The sequence below is a fragment of the Lutra lutra genome, chromosome 10 (assembly GCF_902655055.1).
Source record: "Lutra lutra chromosome 10, mLutLut1.2, whole genome shotgun sequence".
Classification (NCBI taxonomy): domain Eukaryota; kingdom Metazoa; phylum Chordata; class Mammalia; order Carnivora; family Mustelidae; genus Lutra; species Lutra lutra.
This window is the reverse complement of record NC_062287.1, coordinates 37,887,823-37,907,668: the sequence shown is the minus strand read 5'-3', so window position 1 is coordinate 37,907,668 and position 19,846 is coordinate 37,887,823. Positions and strand designations below refer to the sequence as shown.

At 38.5% G+C, this 19,846-nt stretch overlaps 1 protein-coding gene across 1 annotated transcript in view; it reads left to right on the top strand.

Annotated features, from left to right (window-relative positions):
* Window positions 1-19,846, top strand: part of HEPHL1 (hephaestin like 1) — a 97,092-nt gene that overhangs the window by 73,226 nt on the left and 4,020 nt on the right. Inside the window, exons 16-17 of the mRNA XM_047694006.1 lie at window positions 7,830-8,052; window positions 9,328-9,467. Coding sequence (XP_047549962.1) covers window positions 7,830-8,052; window positions 9,328-9,467 — 363 coding nt within the window. The remainder of the gene's footprint in view (window positions 1-7,829; window positions 8,053-9,327; window positions 9,468-19,846) is intronic.

Here is a 19,846-nt window from a genome sequence, read left to right as displayed (position 1 = left end):
TTCATTTCACTTAGCAAAACTCTAAAGTTTTAAGTTATCAAAAAGATGTGAGGAGACTATTTAAGTAGACATACCATAAAATACCACTATTGCTTAAAGGTTCACCTAAATATCACCAGCATTTTTCACAGAGTTAAAACAAACAGTCCTAAAATGTGTATGGAAACACAAAAGACCCTAAGTAGCCAAAGAATCTTGAAAAAGAAAAAAAAAAGCTGCTGGTACCACAATTCTGGACTTTGGACACTATTACAAAGCTGTAGTCATCAAGACACCATCGTACTGGCACAAAAAACAGACAGATAGATCCATGAAACAGAATAAAAAACCCAGAAATGGATCCAGAACTATAAGGTCAACTAATCTTTGACAAAAAAGGAAAGAGTATCCAGTGGAAAAAAGATAGTCTCTTCAACAAATGGTGTTGGGAAAACTGGACAGCCACATGCAAAAGAATGAAACTTACCACTTTCTTACATCATACACAAAGTTAAATTCAAAAATGGATGAAAGACCTAAATGTGAGACTGGGAACCATCAAAATCCCAGAGAACACAGGCAGCAACCTCTTTGACATCATCCGTAGCAACTTCTTACTAGACAGGTCTCTGGAGGCAAGGGAAACAAAGGCAAAAATGAATTGCTGGGATTTCACCAAGATAAAAAGCTTTTGGGGGCACCTGGGTGGCTTAGTTGGTTAAACATCTGACTCTTGATTTTGGCTCAGGTCATGATCTCAGGATTGTGAGATGGAGTCCCCTTATCAGTCTCCATGCTCAGTATAGAATCTGCTTGAGATTCTTTCTCTCTCTCTCTTTTTCTCCATCCACCCATCCTCCTATTATCCGAAATAAATAAATAAATAAATAAAATCTTTGTTTTAAAAAAAGGCAAAGGAAACAACAGAACTAAAAGACAACCTACAGAATGGGAGAAAATGCAAATTCACATCTCTGATAAAGGGTTAGTATCCGAAATATATAAAAACTTACCCAAACCAACACCCCAAAAAACCAAATAATCCAATTAAGAAATGGTCAGAAAACATGAACAGACATTCTTCCACAGAAGACATACAGATGGCCAACAGACACATGGAAAGATACTCCATATCACTCATCATCAGGGAAATACAAATCAAAACCAGGATGAGATACCACCTCTCACCTGTCAGAATGGCTAAAATCAACAACACAGGAAACCCCAGATTTTGGCAAGGATGCGGAAAAGGGAAACCCTCTTGCACTGTTGGTGGGAATACAAGCTGGTACAGTCATTCTGAAAAACAGTATGGAGGTTCCTCAAAAACTTAAAAATAGAACTACTTTATGATCCAGCAATTGCTCTGCTAGCTATTTATCTAAAGGATATAAAAATACAGATTCAAAGGGGTGCATGCCATCCAATGTTTATAGGAGCATGATCAACAATGGCCAAACTATGGAAAAAGCCCAAATGTCCATTGATTAATGAATAGATAAAGAAGATGCGATGTGTGTGTGTGTGTGTGTGTGTGTGTGTGTGTGTGTGTGTGTGTGATGGAATATTACTTGACCATCAAAAAGAATGAAACCTTGTCATTTATAATGACATGGCTGGAGCTAGAGAGTATTATGCTAAGGGAAATAAGTCAGTCAGAGAAAGACAAATACCTATGATTTCACTCAGATGTGGAACTTAAGAAACAAAACAGATGAGCATAAGGGAAGGGGGAGAGAGAGAGAGGGAAGCAAACCATAAGAGACTCTTAATGATAGAGAACAAACTGAAAGTTGATGGAGGGGAGCAGAGGAAACGGGCAAATAGGTAATGGGTATGAAGGAGGGCACTTGTCCTGATGAGTACTGGTGTTATATATAAGTGATGAATCCCTGAATTCTGCTCCCGAAATAATATTACACTATAGTTAACTAACTAGAATTTAAATAAGAATTTCAAACATTAAGAAAAGTTCACCCAAAAACTCTAATTCCAGTTACATCTATTAAATTCACTTGTTTTTTAACAATCATGTTTAGAATACTTATGAAAATTTCATCATACAAATTATTTTTCTTGTTAACAAAATTCTTAACAGAGGTAATGTAGACTTATTTAATTAATAAACCCAGGTAGAATAAAAGTTGTAGGTCTGCATTATTGAATGTTAATAATTCTAAAGACATGTACATTTTAATTAGCTTTAATACTGAATACTTTTCCCAGATCACATGATCTGGTGATGTGATCACCATCTGGTGATGGTAACCCAGAAAGCATTTGGGTTAATTTCTATTATATTTTTGAGAATTTTATTTTTTTTATTTTTTTTAAAGATTTTGTTTATTTATTTATTTGACAGACAGAGATCACAAGTAGGCAGAGAGGCAGGCAGAGAGAGAGGAGGAAGCAGGCTCCCTACTGAGCAGAGAGCCCCATGCAGGGCTCAATCCCAGGACCCTGGGATCATGACCTGAGCCAAAGGCAGAGGCTTTAACCCACTGAGCCACCCAGGCACCCCATATTTTTGAGAATTTTATAAATACTTAATTCATTTAAGTATTTAATTTTCTTTAAGTCAATTAAATAGAGCTCTTTTACAAATTCATTTTGGCAATATTATCTACCACACACACACACACAGATATAAACAGATCTTATAGATTCTGTCTAAAATGTTGCCATGAATCAAGCACAATAATACAAAATCCAGTAGTTATAAAAGAAGTTAGATCTCAATTGTGTTACTGATAGATGGAAGAAGTTAAGGTTACCTATTAAGATGGTCAAAGCTTTTTATTACTATTTGTGGAGAAGACACGATTTTTCATTTGCCCAAGTTCCAAAGAAACTCCCCACCTCCTTGTTTTTCCTCTGATAAGAATTATCTCCATGAAGTTTGTATTTCAAAGAGATGACTAGATAAGAGTTCCTGGAGAACACCAGGTAGAATATTTCCAGTCTCAAGCACAGGGAAAGAATGCCAGTTTTTCCAAAAGAACTGGCAGAACTATTTCCTGAGGTCAGAACTTTTACAGTATTTGCAAGCTTTTTGTAATAAATAGATGAGGTTTGGGGGATTGGTAAATTGGTAATAGGTGGATTTTGAATTGTTTCTAGAGCTGCATTTTTGGTTTTGTCAAGATTTGTGAAATAAAGGTAATTGCTTTAATTCCTCAAAGAATTGGGTTGCAGCCTAAATGATACCAAGGGGCTGATGTACCCACCTAACCTAATTATTTTCAATTTGGCTTTTTAAAAATATATGTCAGGAGAGGATTTCCAGCTAAGATGAAAATAAAAAGATATCTATGGATTTAGAACTGTTTGTCTCTGGAATGTTTTAGTAAATCTTTCTACAAATGCTTGAGATGTTTTTCTTTCCCTCTGGATACATCATTTCATTTTTGCCAGGCAATCTAAAAAAAATTCTCTCAGGGTCTCATTATCAGCTTCCAATCTGGTCAACTTCTTGCCACAGAACTACTTCAAAAATTCTTGTCACCTTTCAGCCAGGAAAATATTTCTGGCAGTACTGAATACTCCTTGTATAGAAAAGCAGTCCCTGAAGAGGGTAAAAGATACTAATTTCCCAAGATCCAAAGTCACACGCAAAGATAGGCAAGAGAAAGAAATGGCAACCTGCATGTCCCAGGCAGGCAGAAAGCCAAGTCAAATTCTTAGGACATAAAAGAAACAGGAAGGCAATAGTTGTCCCTGGGAGAGAAATGATCAATAACCAACAGGTATGGATTTGGAAAGGAAAGGACAATGTGAAGTTTTATTTTCCTTTCTTAACTGGACACTATAGACAGATGTTCAGGAGACCTGACTCTTGGTAAGAATTCTTACCCTATTCTGACTTTTGCCAGTTTTCTCAGGATCCCCACTGTAGGCTCCACTCTCTATTAGGATTTGGCAAGGTTTTTCATTCATTTTAATTTTAGTTTCCCCTGGGCTTTTTAAGAGAATAATGTAACAGTTTACAAAAAAATCTGTCAGGGTCTTATCAATTCTGGAGGTGGAGGGCATTATGAGGGGCTCTTCTTTGTAGGTAAATATGGGGGCATTTGAGTGGATATTGAAGAATTTGCACAAAACCTGTGAGGATGGTTTTTCTCCTTATGTCTCAGTTGATTACAAATGAGACATCAATTTCTGGGCCAGTGTTTTGATGATGGACTCCAGGGAGCATGTAATGAAGAAGTCCTAAGTATTGTTTCAGATACCTTTTGCATCTTTAATTTTTCATTAGACTTTTGCAAAGACAATTTGCATGAAGTTATTTTGGAATCTTAAAGCCCTTTGGAAGCTTTTAAATCCCAATTAAAATAGGTATCCCATTCTCTCTGCTTGATTTGGAAACCCTTGTTTGTAAGTGTACTTCTTAAATCAATGATCTTGTCTCATTGGAATGTTCCCCATGATGGCCATTGTAATTCTAGGTTGTCTTTAGTTAGATTTTGCCATTTTAGTAGTATTTATAGCTTCTGGGGCTGTAGTTTCAAGACATAAAATAAGTAGATGTTCCAGAAGGTGGTATGCTCAACTCTTTGAAATTTGAGGGTCTCTCTCTCTCTCTTTCTCTCTCTCTCTCTTTTTCAGCTAAGCCTTTGGGTCTCTTGGAGTCAAACTAATACCCACGGGGGCTGTGCCACTGGGTTGGGGATTATGTGGTGTTTTACACTGTGCCTTGTTACTTGGACATTTTCTTGAGGTTTATGAATGACTGAGTGTCAATCTAACCTGTTCTGTGACCAACTTATTCTACCACAAGAGTCTTAGAGTTTAGTAGCAGATGCTCTAACAGCTTTTAAGTGCTCAATCCATGCCCACCAATTTTGTAGCTTTTGACTTCCAAGATTCCATTAGCAATTACCTTTATCTACACAAAACAAGTAAAACAAAATTCTATTTTGGACCCAGCCCAGCTTTCAAGTTAGATCTAGTCCAACTCCAACCAGTAACGACCAGCAGTTCCCAATGTGGAATTTGGGGACCGAACCAAGGGCTGGGGATTCCAGTCCAATGGAGAACTGTGGAAAGCTAATTAGAGTGGGAGCTTGACACAAAGAGAGTGGAGCTCAGAACCAAGGAGAACCTATCCACAGCCCTCAGAAATGGTCAGAAAGAGAATTCAGAGGGTCTGCAGGTATCATGCCTGTTTCTCACTGTTCCTGAAAGCCATCAGGAGTGTTCTTTGGATTCCATCACTGCTACCAATTCTCTTAAAAAACAAAACTCAACTGAGTACACTCTAGAGTCCTACAGGCTTTATTCAATAACTTATGAATCAAGGAGCATCCCACCTAGCAGATAGATCAGAGCTCCAAAAAGCTGCACAGAATGAAAGACTTTCATAAGCAGAAAGGGATGGGATAAGGAAGTTACTAGTGAAAAATGGATTATTTGTGGCAAGGTCACCTTCCTTTAGGGGATGGCAGAGGTCTAAGAAGCAGATTACCTCATTGGTCATGACCAGGTAACTCCAGATTAAGACTCCACTCTGAGGAGAGGTTGAAATGGTAATTAAGTTAGGTATTAAATCTCAGTTTGGTGATGTGAGCTTTGCATAAGTGACTCCATTTGGAGTCTATTATCTCTTTGTAAACAGTAGTTATTACAGAAACAGTATGGCCAGCAAAGTAAAAAAAAAATATTTACTATCTGGTGCTTTACCAAAAAAAGTTTGCCAAACCTTGATCTAAAATATGGGTTAAAAAACAACAACAACAACAACAACAACAACAACAACAAATAAAATCCTTGTGTGTCAGGTACCAAATTTAGAACTTACACTACATCAAAAATTAATGATCTACTACATACTGGCTAATTGAACATAATAATAATAATAAAATAATTTACAAGGTAGCTGGAAGCAAAAGAGGATATGTAAATAGATAATCATAAAATAAAAATATATTTTAATGTAATTTATATCATGGTTTTTGATGTGAGAAATCTATCACTTGTAAAGGTATTGCCATTGCCATTGGATTTGGGAAAGAAAGCACACTCCAAACATAACTGAAACTGCAAACTATTTGAATAATAAGTAGATTAACTTTACTTAGCAATTAAAGATTCAATACTGAATTCAAGTCAGATATGTGTATATAAAACAACTAGTCTCTAATTACATGTCATAAATCAAAATCCAAACTAAAATCATATCTGATATATAATGTAAGCATTGTCCATTATTTTTAAAAAGAGAAAAGATTATCTAAACTTATATTTTAGATGCTGTATTAACATCTCTGAGTTGTATTGGACAGTGCAAGAGTTCAGGAGAGAAATACAAGACACCCGAAAAAATAAAATTACATATTGGAATTATGGGAAACCCACATTTGTTTATTCCTTTGTGCCTCCCAATAAATATTTATTGAGCACTTGTGATATGCAAATGGTCCTACCAAGATCTATGAAGGATGCAAATATTCCTGTCTTGAAAGAATTTATCATCTTTGGGGAAAATAATGCATGTGCACACCCATAATTATAATACAACTTGGAGTCTGGTGAGTTCAGTAGGGATACAGGGCTATAGAGGGAGCATTAGAAAGAGAGTCTAAGAAGAAAGAACATTATGAGTAAAGCTGAAAATAGGAAAATAGAAGGTGTGTTTGGAAAATGTTCAGCAGCCTACTGGCCACCATCTAAGGTACAAAAGGAAAGTAGTTTGGGGGAACTTAAGGTAGAAAAATCCACTGGGGGAGCACATGAGGAGCTTAAGGACCTGTCGAGAGTTTGTATTTATCCAGCAGGAATATCACTGGAAAAACACTGAAGACTGCTAGATATGGGAGTGATGAGATTGACCTGATGGTAGTCAAAAGGATAGGCTGGATGCGAGGTGAGCCAGAGACCAGAGAGGACCCAATTTCTAGTCCAGGGTGAGGAATTAAGATCCAACACTAGAACCATGGTGGATGGAATGGGAAAAAAGTCACAGAATGGAGAGGTATTGTGAAGGGAAAAGAAATGTAAGATTTGACAGTAAACAAGATGGGACAAAGTGAGGGAGAAAAAAGAATTAAACACTGAAATCGTTTCTGACCTAAACAACAGGAAACAGCATAGTACTATTAACAGAAATAGAGAGTTCAGGAGAAGGAAGTGTTTTGAGGAAAATAATAAAACCCACTTGAAAAATGCTCAGTGGATTGAACTGTTGCTGGAAGCACACCCAGATGGAATATCTAAATAGGCAATTGGAAATGTGGGAGTTTTCCTCCCAAAGAAAGTGTGGGGCTGAACAACTTGACATGGCAGTCATCCATGGTCCCAAATCATTTCCTAATTACCCATAGAAAGTGGAATATAAGACCTGTATATAGTTATATAGTCTCACTTGGAAAGTGAACAGGAAAATAGAAATAAGCATTCAATTATTCAACAAATATTTATTGAGCATCTTTTAGGTACTAATCATTGGACTGTGCTCTGGTGACTCAGTGATGAGGGAGGGACACCAATTCAGTCCTCAAAGAGGTTGCTGTAGCTCATTTTTAGGAACACTGCCACATCTTCAGGGCTTCTTAATTATTTTGTGGTAGGGTACTGGGTGGCACAGTAGGTTAGGTGGCTGACTCTTGGTTTCCACTCAGGTTGTGATCTCAGAGTCGTGAGATTGTGCCCCATATGGGGCTCCACACCCAGCATGGAGTCTGCTTGAGGTTCTCTCTCTCCCTCGGCCTCTCCCTTCACAAATTAATAAATAAATCTTCAAAAAAATAATTATTTTGCAGTCAACAGTCTTTTCACAGTGGCCTTCCTACTAACTTAATCTGTCTCGTTGAATTATTTAAAGGCTCCTCTAATTCAGTTTATTTTTCTTTCAGGATACATATAGCGGTTTGATGGGTCCTCTGATTATTTGCAGAGAAGGAGTGTTGAATGAAAAGGGAAGAAGAAGTGATGTTGATTATGAATTCGTTCTCTTGTTTTTGGTATTTAATGAGAATGAATCCTGGTATCTGGATGACAATATTAAGAAGTATCTCAATAAAGATCCACGAAATTTTAAGCGCACTGACGATTTTGAAGAGAGCAACAAAATGCATGGTATATCAGAGGTTTAAAAAGAAGACCCCTGTCGATATAAGCTTATAGAAATTCCTATAACTGTAGTAGGTCCCCAACCTCCTTCTCTGAACCCTTCCCCATTCCCAGGGGCACCTGGACTAGAGAAAGTCCTCTAGACCTTTCCTTCAGAGGGAATGAACTAAGCCATTGATTGGCTGCCAGCAAGGTCCAGTGCAACTTTGGATCAATTATGTAGGGTGCTCTATCTCAGAACTCTGGGATCCCTAAACTCTAAGATTGTAAAGTAATTCCTAAAAAATGAATTATCACTTATGGGTATATAAGAATACATCATAACATCAAGCTAATCAAATTTAAGGGCCTGGTTACACTGACTCAGGGACATGAAATTCCATCACCAAATTTCTCTTTTATTGTGTCTATGCTATTTATTTAATTCTATGTACTTGAAGGCAGTTTTTTTTTAAGTGAGAGTAATATGTTCTAATTGACACATTCGTACTATCATACCAAGATCTACTTCTGACCAAAATATACAAAAAGATAGGCCTTGCCCAAGGTCACAAAGCTAATTATTGCTAACACTGATTAGAATACGTAGGCTGATTTCTGATTCAGCTACTCCTTCCCCTACCATTTTGCTTCCCTTCCCCCAAAGTTTCTGAGTATGCTATTTTTAATAAATGTAACTCATTTGGCTGTAGCACAATGCACAGAACAAAAATTTAGTAGAAAACAGAGGGAGAGTCCCCATCATGTCAACCCAGATGGAGTTTGCTTTGGTCATTGTGAGGGCATGGGCTCAGTCCGTGTGAAGCTTTCCTCCTTTTGGCAATTCAGTCATGCTTAGGAACTTGCCCCAAACTGGTTCTCAGAAAGCAAAGAGTTAAGGGAATAGCTTTTAAGTCATTCAATTTTGACTTATAGGACCTCGATTCTCTGTGCTTTAGTTCACTCATCTATAGAATGGTATAAATAAGGGCTGCTTCAGAAATAAGCCTGTAACCTACTCTATAAAGAGAATGTGCAAAACCAGCAAGCACACAGACAACACCCTGCTACCCAAGACGTAGCTTTTGAAAATAAACTGTGACTTCTCTTTTCCGGCTCTCTTTTGTAAGGATTTCTTCATAACCTGGATTTTGGGTCTGGAATGGTGGGAACATTGGTGTGAGTACGATGGTTATGTGTTTATTAGGCAGATGAAAATATGGGTAACTTAAAGATCTTGAACCATTTCTAAAACCAGATTAAGTAATGACCACTAATCAAAGACTGTTTTCATCTTCTTAGCTATCAATGGAAAGATTTTTGGGAATCTCCATGGCCTTATCATGAATGAAGATACGATGACAAACTGGTATCTGTTGGGAATGGGAAGTGAAGTGGACATACATACCATCCATTATCACGCTGAGAGCTTTCTTTTCAAAGTAAGTATTAGGAATATGCTTTGGGGAAGACTTTTTGAACTCGAAGAGTCAATGTATGTTCACTGTGAATAAAGATGACTTGTGAGGGTCATATTAGAAAATGGAAGAATAACGTGATTATACCCTCCCCCTGGTAGGTATTTCTTAATATGTGTATATATTTTGTTGTGCTTACGAGAAACTCTCCAAGCTTCAGAGGGGAGTTTTCTCATCAGTTGTATGGGGATAATTTTTACCACTCTGGATGATGCTGTTAATACTACATATAAAAGCCCCTGTAGTAGTCTTGTTCCTTATCCTTAACCTTTTTCTTTATCCTTAACCCTTTTCTTTTACTTCCTTTTTATTTCCTTTGTTTTCTATGTCATTTGCTAACAGAAAAGCCCTATCCAGTAGATACTTCAAGCTGGCTCCAAAATTTTATCTTGTCTTTTTTTTTTTCTGGCGCAGCTGAGCTGGGCTGGACCATATGTGGTCTGCCTGTCTAGCATCAAGCTGTTCCATCTTGGTGGCACTGACTGTACAGAATCACTCCAGGGGGGCTGTTTAAGGAAGAGACTGCCAGGCCCCACCCCTGTCCTGAGGAATCAGCATACCAGGAATAAGATTTAAATAGGCCATCATCCTGGGGTGCCTGGGTGGTTTAGTCAATTAAGAGTTTGACTTCAGCTCAGGTCATGACAGTGGGGTCCTGATATCAAGCCCTGCTTCTGGCTCTGTGCTCAGAGGGGAATCTGCTTGTCCCTCCCCTTCTCCCTCTGCATCTCCTGCTGCTTGCTCTTTCACTCTTGAAAATAAATAAATCAAATCTTTAAAAATAAATAAATAAATAAATAAATAGGCCATGGTCCCAAGAGCTTAGTGAAGTCTATAGGGAGAAAGAATAGAAAAGAATGATCACATCTAATCCGTGGAAGAACCTGCATTGGGCCTTTTATGGTTAAACAGCAATAAATAGTAACTTTAACAAACGCCTAATATTTCCCCTCTGTGTATTTATTTAACATAGTTAAGACACCAAATATTAGCCTACAATGACTACAGTTTACATATTAAATGGCTGCGCTGCTCTTCAGAACTTGCCTTTTCCAACTCACATCTTTAAAAATACATTAAAAATTTATAAAATTTAATAAAACTATAAAAATCATTCTATATGCCTATACAGTTATTTTGTACACATATAAACTTCAAAAATTTTTTTTTTTATTTATAGAATTATTTATTTGTTTTTTTTTTTTTTTTTAATTTTTTTTTTTTTTTTTTTTTTCAGCATAACAGTATTCATTATTTTTGCTCCACACCCAGTGCTCCATGCAATCCGTGCCCTCTACAATACCCACCACCTGGTGCCCCCAACCTCCCACCCCACACCCCTTCAAAATTCTCAGATCGTTTTTCAGAGTCCATAGTCTCTCATGGTTCACCTCCCCTTCCAATTTCCCTCAACTCCCTTCTCCTCTCCATCTCCCCTTGTCCTCCATGCTATTTGTTATGCTCCACAAATAAGTGAAACCATATGATAATTGACTCTCTCTGCTTGACTTATTTCACTCAGCATAATCTCTTCCAGTCCCGTCCATGTTGCTACAAAACTTGGGGATTCATCCTTTCTTTCTTTCTTTTTTTTTTTTTTTTTTTTTTTTTTTTTTTTTTTTACAGCTTTATAAACATATATTTTTATCCCCAGGGGTACAGGTCTGCGAATCGCCAGGTTTACACACTTCACAACACTCACCATAGCACATACCCTCCCCGATATCCATAACCCCACCCCCTCTCTCAACCCCCTCCCCCCATCAACCCTCAGTTTGTTTTGTGAGATTAAGAGTCACTTATGGTTTGTCTCCCTCCCAATCCCATCTTATTTCATTTACTCTTCTCCTACCCCCTCGACCCCCCATGTTGCATCTCCTCTCCCTCATATCAGGGAGATCATATGATAGTTGTCTTTCTCCGATTGACTTATTTCGCTAAGCATGATACCCTCTAGTTCCATCCACGTCGTCGCAAATGGCAAGATTTCATTTCTTTTGATGGCTGCATAGTATTCCATTGTGTATATATACCACATCTTCTTTATCCATTCGTCTGTAGATGGACATCTAGGTTCTTTCCATAGTTTGGCTATTGTAGACATTGCTGCTATAAACATTCGGGTGCACGTGCCCCTTCGGATCACTATGTTTGTATCTTTAGGGTAAATACCCAGCAGTGCAATTGCTGGGTCATAGGGTAGTTCTATTTTCAACATTTTGAGGAACCTCCATGCTGTTTTCCAGAGTGGTTGCACCAGCTTGCATTCCCACCAACAGTGTAGGAGGGTTCCCCTTTCTCCACATCCTCGCCAGCATCTGTCATTTCCTGACTTGTTAATTTTAGCCATTCGGACTGGTGTGAGGTGATATCTCATGGTGGTTTTGATTTGTATTTCCCTGATGCCGAGTGATATGGAGCACTTTTTCATGTGTCTGTTGGCCATCTGGATGTCTTCTTTGCAGAAATGTCTGTTCATGTCCTCTGCCCATTTCTTGATTGGATTCTTTGTTCTTTGGGTGTTGAGTTTGCTAAGTTCTTTATAGATTTTGGACACTAGCCCTTTATCTGATATGTCATTTGCAAATATCTTCTCCCATTCTGTCAGTTGTCTTTTGGTTTTGTTCACTGTTTCCTTTGCTGTGCAAAAGCTTTTGATCTTGATAAAATCCCAAAAGTTCATTTTTGCCCTTGCTTCCCTTGCCTTTGGTGATGTTCCTATGAAGATGTTGCTGCGGCTGACGTCGAAGAGGTTGCTGCCTGTGTTTTCCTCGAGGATTTTGATGGATTCCTTTCTCACATTGAGATCCTTCATCCATTTTGAGTCTATTTTCGTGTGTGGTGTAAGGAAATGATCCAATTTCATTTTTCTGCATGTGGCTGTCCAATTTTCCCAACACCATTTATTGAAGAGGCTGTCTTTGTTCCATTGGACATTCTTTCCTGCTTTGTCGAAGATGAGTTGACCATAGAGTTGAGGGTCCATTTCTGGGCTCTCTATTCTGTTCCATTGATCTATGTGTCTGTTTTTGTGCCAGTACCATGCTGTCTTGATGATGACAGCTTTGTAATAGAGCTTGAAGTCCGGAATTGTGATGCCACCAACTTTGGCTTTCTTTTTCAATATTCCTTTGGCTATTCGAGGTCTTTTCTGGTTCCATATAAATTTGAGGATTATTTGTTCCATTTCTTTGAAAAAAATGGATGGTACTTTGATAGGAATTGCATTAAATGTGTAGATTGCTTTAGGTAGCATAGACATTTTCACAATATTTATTCTTCCAATCCAGGAGCATGGAACATTTTTCCATTTCTTTGTGTCTTCCTCAATTTCTTTCATGAGTACTTTATAGTTTTCTGAGTATAGATTCTTAGTCTCTTTGGTTAGGTTTATTCCTAGGTATCTTATAGTTTTGGGTGCAATTGTAAATGGGATGGACTCCTTAATTTCTCTTTCTTCTGTCTTGTTGTTGGTGTAGAGAAATGCAACTGATTTCTGTGCATTGATTTTATATCCTGACACTTTACTGAATTCCTGTACAAGTTCTAGCAGTTTTGGAGTGGAGTCTTTTGGGTTTTCCACATAGAGTATCATATCATCTGCGAAGAGTGATAGTTTGACTTCTTCTTTGCCGATTTGGATGCCTTTAATTTCCTTTTGTTGTCTGATTGCTGAGGCTAGGACTTCTAGTACTATGTTGAATAGCAGTGGTGATAACGGACATCCCTGCCGTGTTCCTGACCTTAGCGGAAAAGCTTTCAGTTTTTCTCCATTGAGAATGATATTTGCGGTGGGTTTTTCATAGATGGCTTTGATAATATTGAGGTATGTGCCGTCTATCCCTACACTTTGAAGAGTTTTGATCAGGAAGGGATGCTGTACTTTGTCAAATGCTTTTTCAGCATCTATGGAGAGTATCATATGGTTCTTGTTCTTTCTTTTATTAATGTGTTGTATCACATTGATTGATTTGCGGATGTTGAACCAGCCTTGCAGCCCTGGAATAAATCCCACTTGGTCGTGGTGAATAATCCTTTTAACGTACTGTTGAATCCTATTGGCTAGTATTTTGGCGAGAATTTTTGCATCTGTGTTCATCAAGGATATTGGTCTGTAGTTCTCTTTTTTGTTGGGATCCTTGTCTGGTTTTGGGATCAAGGTGATGCTGGCCTCATAAAATGAGTTTGGAAGTTTTCCTTCTATTGCTATTTTTTGGAACAGTTTCAGGAGAATAGGAATTAGTTCTTCTTTAAATGTTTGGTAGAATTCCCCCGGGAAGCCGTCTGGCCCTGGGCTTTTGTTTGTTTGGAGATTTTTGATGACTGTTTCAATCTCCTTACTGGTTATGGGTCTGTTCAGGCTTTCTATTTCTTCCTGGTTCAGTTGTGGTAGTTTATATGTCTCTAGGAATGCATCCATTTCTTCCAGATTGTCAAATTTTTTGGCGTAGAGTTGCTCATAGTATGTTCTTATAATTGTCTGTATTTCTTTGGTGTTCGTTGTGATCTCTCCTCTTTCATTCATGATTTTATTTATTTGGGTCCTTTCTCTTTTCTTTTTGATAAGTCTGGCCAGGGGTTTATCAATCTTATTAATTCTTTCAAAGAACCAGCTCCTAGTTTCGTTGATTTGTTCTATTGTTTTTTTGGTTTCTATTTCATTGATTTCTGCTCTGATCTTTATGATTTCTCTTCTCCTGCTGGGTTTTGGGTTTCTTTCTTGTTCTTTCTCCAGCTCCTTTAGGTGTAGGGTTAGGTTGTGTACCTGAGACCTTTCTTGTTTCTTGAGAAAGGCTTGTACCGCTATATATTTTCCTCTCAGGACTGCCTTTGTTGTGTCCCACAGATTCTGAACTGTTGTGTTTTCATTATCATTTGTTTCCATAATTTTTTTCAATTCTTCTTTGATTTCCTGGTTGACCCATTCATTCTTTAGAAGGATGCTGTTTAGTCTCCATGTATTTGGGTTCTTTCCAAATTTCCTCTTGTTATTGAGTTCTAGCTTTAGAGCATTGTGGTCTGAAAATATGCAGGGAATGATCCCAATCTTTTGATACCGGTTGAGACTTGATTTAGGACCAAGAATGTGATCTATTCTGGAGAATGTTCCATGTGCACTAGAGAAGAATGTGTATTCTGTTGCTTTGGGATGAAATGTTCTGAATATATCTGTGATGTCCATCTGGTCCAGTGTGTCATTTAAGGCCTTGATTTCCTTGTTGATCTTTTGCTTGGATGATCTGTCCATTTCAGTGAGGGGAGTGTTAAAATCCCCTACTATGATTGTATTCTTGTCGATGTGTTTCTTTGATTTTGTTATTAATTGGTTTATATAGTTGGCTGCTCCCACGTTAGGGGCATAGATATTTAAAATTGTTAGATCTTCTTGTTGGACAGTTCCTTTGAGTATGATATAGTGTCCTTCCTTATCTCTTATTATAGTCTTTGGCTTAAAATCTAATTGATCTGATATAAGGATTGCCACTCCTGCTTTCTTCTGATGTCTATTAGCATGGTAAATTCTTTTCCACCCCCTCACTTTAAACCTGGAGGTGTCTTCGGGTGTAAGATGAGTTTCTTGTAGGCAACATATAGATGGGTTTTGTTTTTTTATCCATTCTGATACCCTGTGTCTTTTGATTGGGGCGTTTAGCCCATTAACATTCAGGGTAAGTATTGACAGATATGAATTTAGTGCCATTGTATTGCCTGTAAGGTAACTGTTATTGTATATTGTCTCTGTTTCTTTCTGATCTACTACTTTTAGGGTCTCTCTTTGCTTAGAGGACCCCTTTCAATATTTCCTGTAGAGCTGGTTTGGTATTTGCAAATTCTTTCAGTTTTTGTTTGTCCTGGAAGCTTTTAATCTCTCCTTCTATTTTCAATGATAGCCTAGCTGGATATAGTATTCTTGGCTGCATGTTTTTCTCATTTAGTACTCTGAATATATCATGCCAGCTCTTTCTGGCCTGCCAGGTCTCTGTGGATAAGTCTGCTGCCAATCTAATATTTTTACCATTGTACGTTACAGACTTCTTTTCCCGGGCTGCTTTCAGGATCTTCTCTTTGTCACTAAGACTTGTCAATTTCACTATTAGGTGACGGGGTGTAGACCTATTCTTATTGATTTTGAGGGGGGTTCTCTGAACCTCCTGGATTTTGATGCTTGTTCCCTTTGCCATATTGGGGAAATTCTCTCCAATAATTCTCTCCAATATACCTTCTGCTCCCCTCTCTGTTTCCTCTTCTTCTGGAATCCCAATTATTCTAATGTTGTTTCGTCTTATGGTGTCACTTATCTCTCGAATTCTCCCCTCATGGTCCAGTAGCTGTTTGTCCCTCTTTTGCTCAGCTTCTTTATTCTCTGTCATTTGGTCTTCTATATCGCTAATTCTTTCTTCTGCCTCATTTATCCTAGCAGTGAGAGCCTCCATTTTTGATTGCACCTCATTAATAGCTTTTTTGATTTCAACTTGGTTAGATTTTAGTTCTTTTATTTCTCCAGAAAGGGCTTTTATATCTCCCGAGAGGGTTGCTTTAATATCTTCCATGCCTTTTTCAAGCCCGGCTAGAACCTTGAGAATCATCATTCTGAACTCTATATCTGACATATTACCAATGTCTGTATTGATTAGGTCCCTAGCCTTTGGTACTGCCTCTTGTTCTTTTTTTTGTTGTGAATTTTTCCGCCTTGTCATTTTGTCCAGATAAGAGTTTATGAAGGAGCAAGTAAAATACTAAAAGGGTGGCAACAACCCCAGGAAAATATGCTTTAGCCAAATCAGAAGAGATCCTGAATTGTGAGGGGGGAGAAAGGGGATAAAAAGGGGCTCAGAAAGAAAGAAAAAAAAAGAAAAAAAAAACTATTAAAAAAAAGAAAGCCGATAAAGAAATAAATATAAAAAGAGGAAAAAAAATATATATATATTAGATAAACTATTTAAAAAACGTTTAAAAAAAAGAAAATGGTAAAAGTTAAAAAAAAATTTAGCAGAAGAAGAGAAAAAGAAAAAAAAAATTGAGAAAGAAAAAAAAATTAAATTAACTGCAAGGCTAAAAAATCATGGGGAGAAAGCCATGAGTTCCGTGCTTTGCTTTCTTCTCCTCTGGAATTCCGCCACTCTCCTTGGTAGGTGAACTTGGTCCTGGCTGGGTTTCCCGTAGATCTTCTGGGGGAGGGGCCCGTTGTAGTGATTCTCAAGCGTCTTTGCCCCAGGCGGAGTTGCACCGCCCTTATCCGGGCCGCGCTGAGTAATCCGCTCGGGTTTGCTGGGTTTGCTTTCGGGAGCTTTTGTTCCCTGAGCGCTTTCCGTAGAGTCCGGAGGACGGGAATGAAGATGGCGGCCTCCTGGTCTCCGGCCCGGAGGAGCCGAGAGCCCGGGGCCCCACTCCTCAGTGCGCCCTCAGAGAACAGTGCCAAATGATTCTCGTCACCCTGGCCTCCGGCCGCGCTCCGAGCTGACCGAGCCTGCGACCGGTTCAAGGTTCAACCCTGAGCTGAGAGTCACTCCTCGGCTCTGTCTCTGCAGCCAGCTTCCCCGTTCTAATACCGGTAAGCTCTGCGACACTGAGACACCCCCGATCCTTCTGCGACCCTGCGGGACCTGAGGCCGCGCTTACCCCGCCTGGGCTTCACCCCAGTTAAGCCTCTGGAGCGATGTCCCTCAGCAGAACAGACTTTTAAAAGTCCTGATTTTGCTCCGTTGCTCCGCCGCTCGCCGGGAGCCGGCCCCTCCCCCCGCGGTCTATCTTCCCGTCGCTTTGGATTCACTTCTCCGCCAGTCCTACCTTGCAGAAAGTGGTTGATTTTCTGTTTCTGGAATTGCTGTTCTTCTTCTCTTCAATCTCCCGTTGGATTTGTAGGTATTTGCAATCTTTAGATAAGCTATTTAGCTGATCTCCCGCTACCCGAAGTAGTCTCAGCCTGCTACTTCTCCGCCATCTTGACTCCTCCTGAAACTTCAAAAATTTAAGTACAATTGCCATTGAGCAAAAGCCCCTTTATTTAGTGTACAGTTCTATTTGGGGCAGCACATATGATAGCGTAATCAATACTGATTAACAGCCCCCTTAAATGTCCTTGTTGCACTTTCTAGAGGAAGGTACTTTCTCATGCTTAACCTTTGGCAACCACTGATCTACTTTCTGTCTCTGTAGTTTTCCTTTCCTGAAATGTCAAATCAATGGAATCACACCATCTACAGCATTTTGAAACTGGCTTGTTTCACTTAGAATACACATTTGAACTGCGTCCATCTTGCGTGTTATCAGTACTTTGTCCCATTCGATTGTTGAGCAGTATTCCAATGTGTGAATACATTGCAGTTTGTTAATTCACTTTCCCATTGAGGGGCATTTGGGTTCTTTCTGGGTTTTAGTTATCACAAATAAAGTCATTGTTTCCCCTCCCTTTCCCGATGATCCTCTGCACTATTTCTTATATTCCACATATGAGTGAAACCACAAGATAACTGTCTTTCTCTGATTGACTTATTTCACTTACCATAATACCCTCCAGCTCCAACCATGTTGACGTAAATGGTAGGTAGTCATCCTTTCTGATGGCTAGGTAATTATTATATTGTATGTACAAAACACATCTTCTTTATCCATTCATCTGCTGAAAGACATCTCAGCTCCTTCCACAGTTTGGCTCTTGTGGACATTGCTACTGTGAACATTGGGGTGCAGATGCCCCTTCTTTTCACTACATCTGTATCTTTAGGGTAAATAACCAGTAGTGCAATTGCTGCTGGGTCTTAGGGTGACTCTATTTTCAACTTCTTGAGGAACCTCCATACTGTTCTCCAGAGTGGCTGTACCAGCTTGCATTCCCACCAACAATGAAAGAGTGTTCCCCTTCCTCCACATCCTTGCCAACATTTGTTTTTCCTGTCTTGTTAATTTTAGCCCTTCTAACTGGTGTAAGGTGGTATCTCATTGTAGTTTTGATTTGTATTTCCCTGATGACAAGTAATATGGAACATTTTTTCATGTGTCTGTTGTCCATTTGTATTTCTTCTTTGGAGAAGTGTCTGTTCATGTATTCTGCCAATTTTTTGACTGGATTATTTACTTTTTGGGCGTTGAGTTTGAGTTCTTTGAGTTTGAGATCTTGGATACCAGCTCTTTGTTTGTTATGTCATTTGCAAATATCTTCTCCCATTCTCTAGGTTGTTGACTGTTTCCTTTGCCTTGCAGAAGTTTTTTATCTTTATGAAGTCCTAATAGTTCATTTTTTGAATTGTTTCCCTTGCCTTTAGAGATGTGTCTTGCAAGAAGTTGCTGTGGCCAAGGTCGAAGGGGTTACTGCCTGTGTTCTCCTCTAGGATTTTGATTGATTCCTGTCTCACATTTAGGTCTTTCACCCATTTTGAGTTTATCTTTGTGTGTGGTGTAAGAGAATGGTCCAGTCTCATTCTTCTGCATGTGGCTGTCCAATTTTCCCAGCACCATTTATTGAAGAGACTGTCTTTTTTCCATCGGATATTCTTTCCTGTAGTTGACCATAGAGTTGAGCGTCCATTTCTGGAATCTCTATTCTGTTCTATTGATCTATGTGTCTGTTTTTGTGCCAGTACCTTGCAGTCTTGATGATCACAGCCTTGTAATATTGCTTGAAGTCAGGCACTGTGTGGACCCCCAGCTTTGGTTTTCTGTTTCAACATTCCCCTGGATATTAAGAGTCTTTTCTGGTTCCATACAAATTTTAGGATTGTTTGTTTCAGCTCTGTGAAAAATGCTGATGGTATTTGGATTTGATTGCATTGAATGTGTAGATCGCTCTGGGCAGTATAGATATTTTAACAATGTTTATTCTTCCAATCCATGAGCATAGAATTTTTTTCCATCTCAGCATACAGATCTTGAATATATTTTGTTGGATTATTACCTAAGCAATAACATGGGTTTTGGTGATAGTATAAGTTGCATTGTCTCTATTTCAATTTCTAATTTTTAATTACCAATATATAGAAGTATAATTGACTTCTGTATAATTGATCATGTATCTTACAACTTTGCTAAATAGTTCTAGTAGCTTTTTTGTAGATTTTGGGGTGATGGTTTCTTACATTGACAATCTTCTTTTCTGTGAATTGGGATGGTTTTATTTCTTTATTCAATCTGTATGCCTTTTATTTCTTGTCTTGCCTTATTGCACTGGCTAGGACCTCTAATGTTGAATCTGAATGGTGAAAGGGAATATCCTCGCCTTAGTCTTGATGGGGGCTGGGGGGAAGTACTCAGTTACTCATCACTGAATATAAAGTTTGCTTCAGGGTTTTTGTAGTTCCTATTAATAAGTGGAATGAGTTTTTTTTTCTATTCTTAGTTTGCTGATG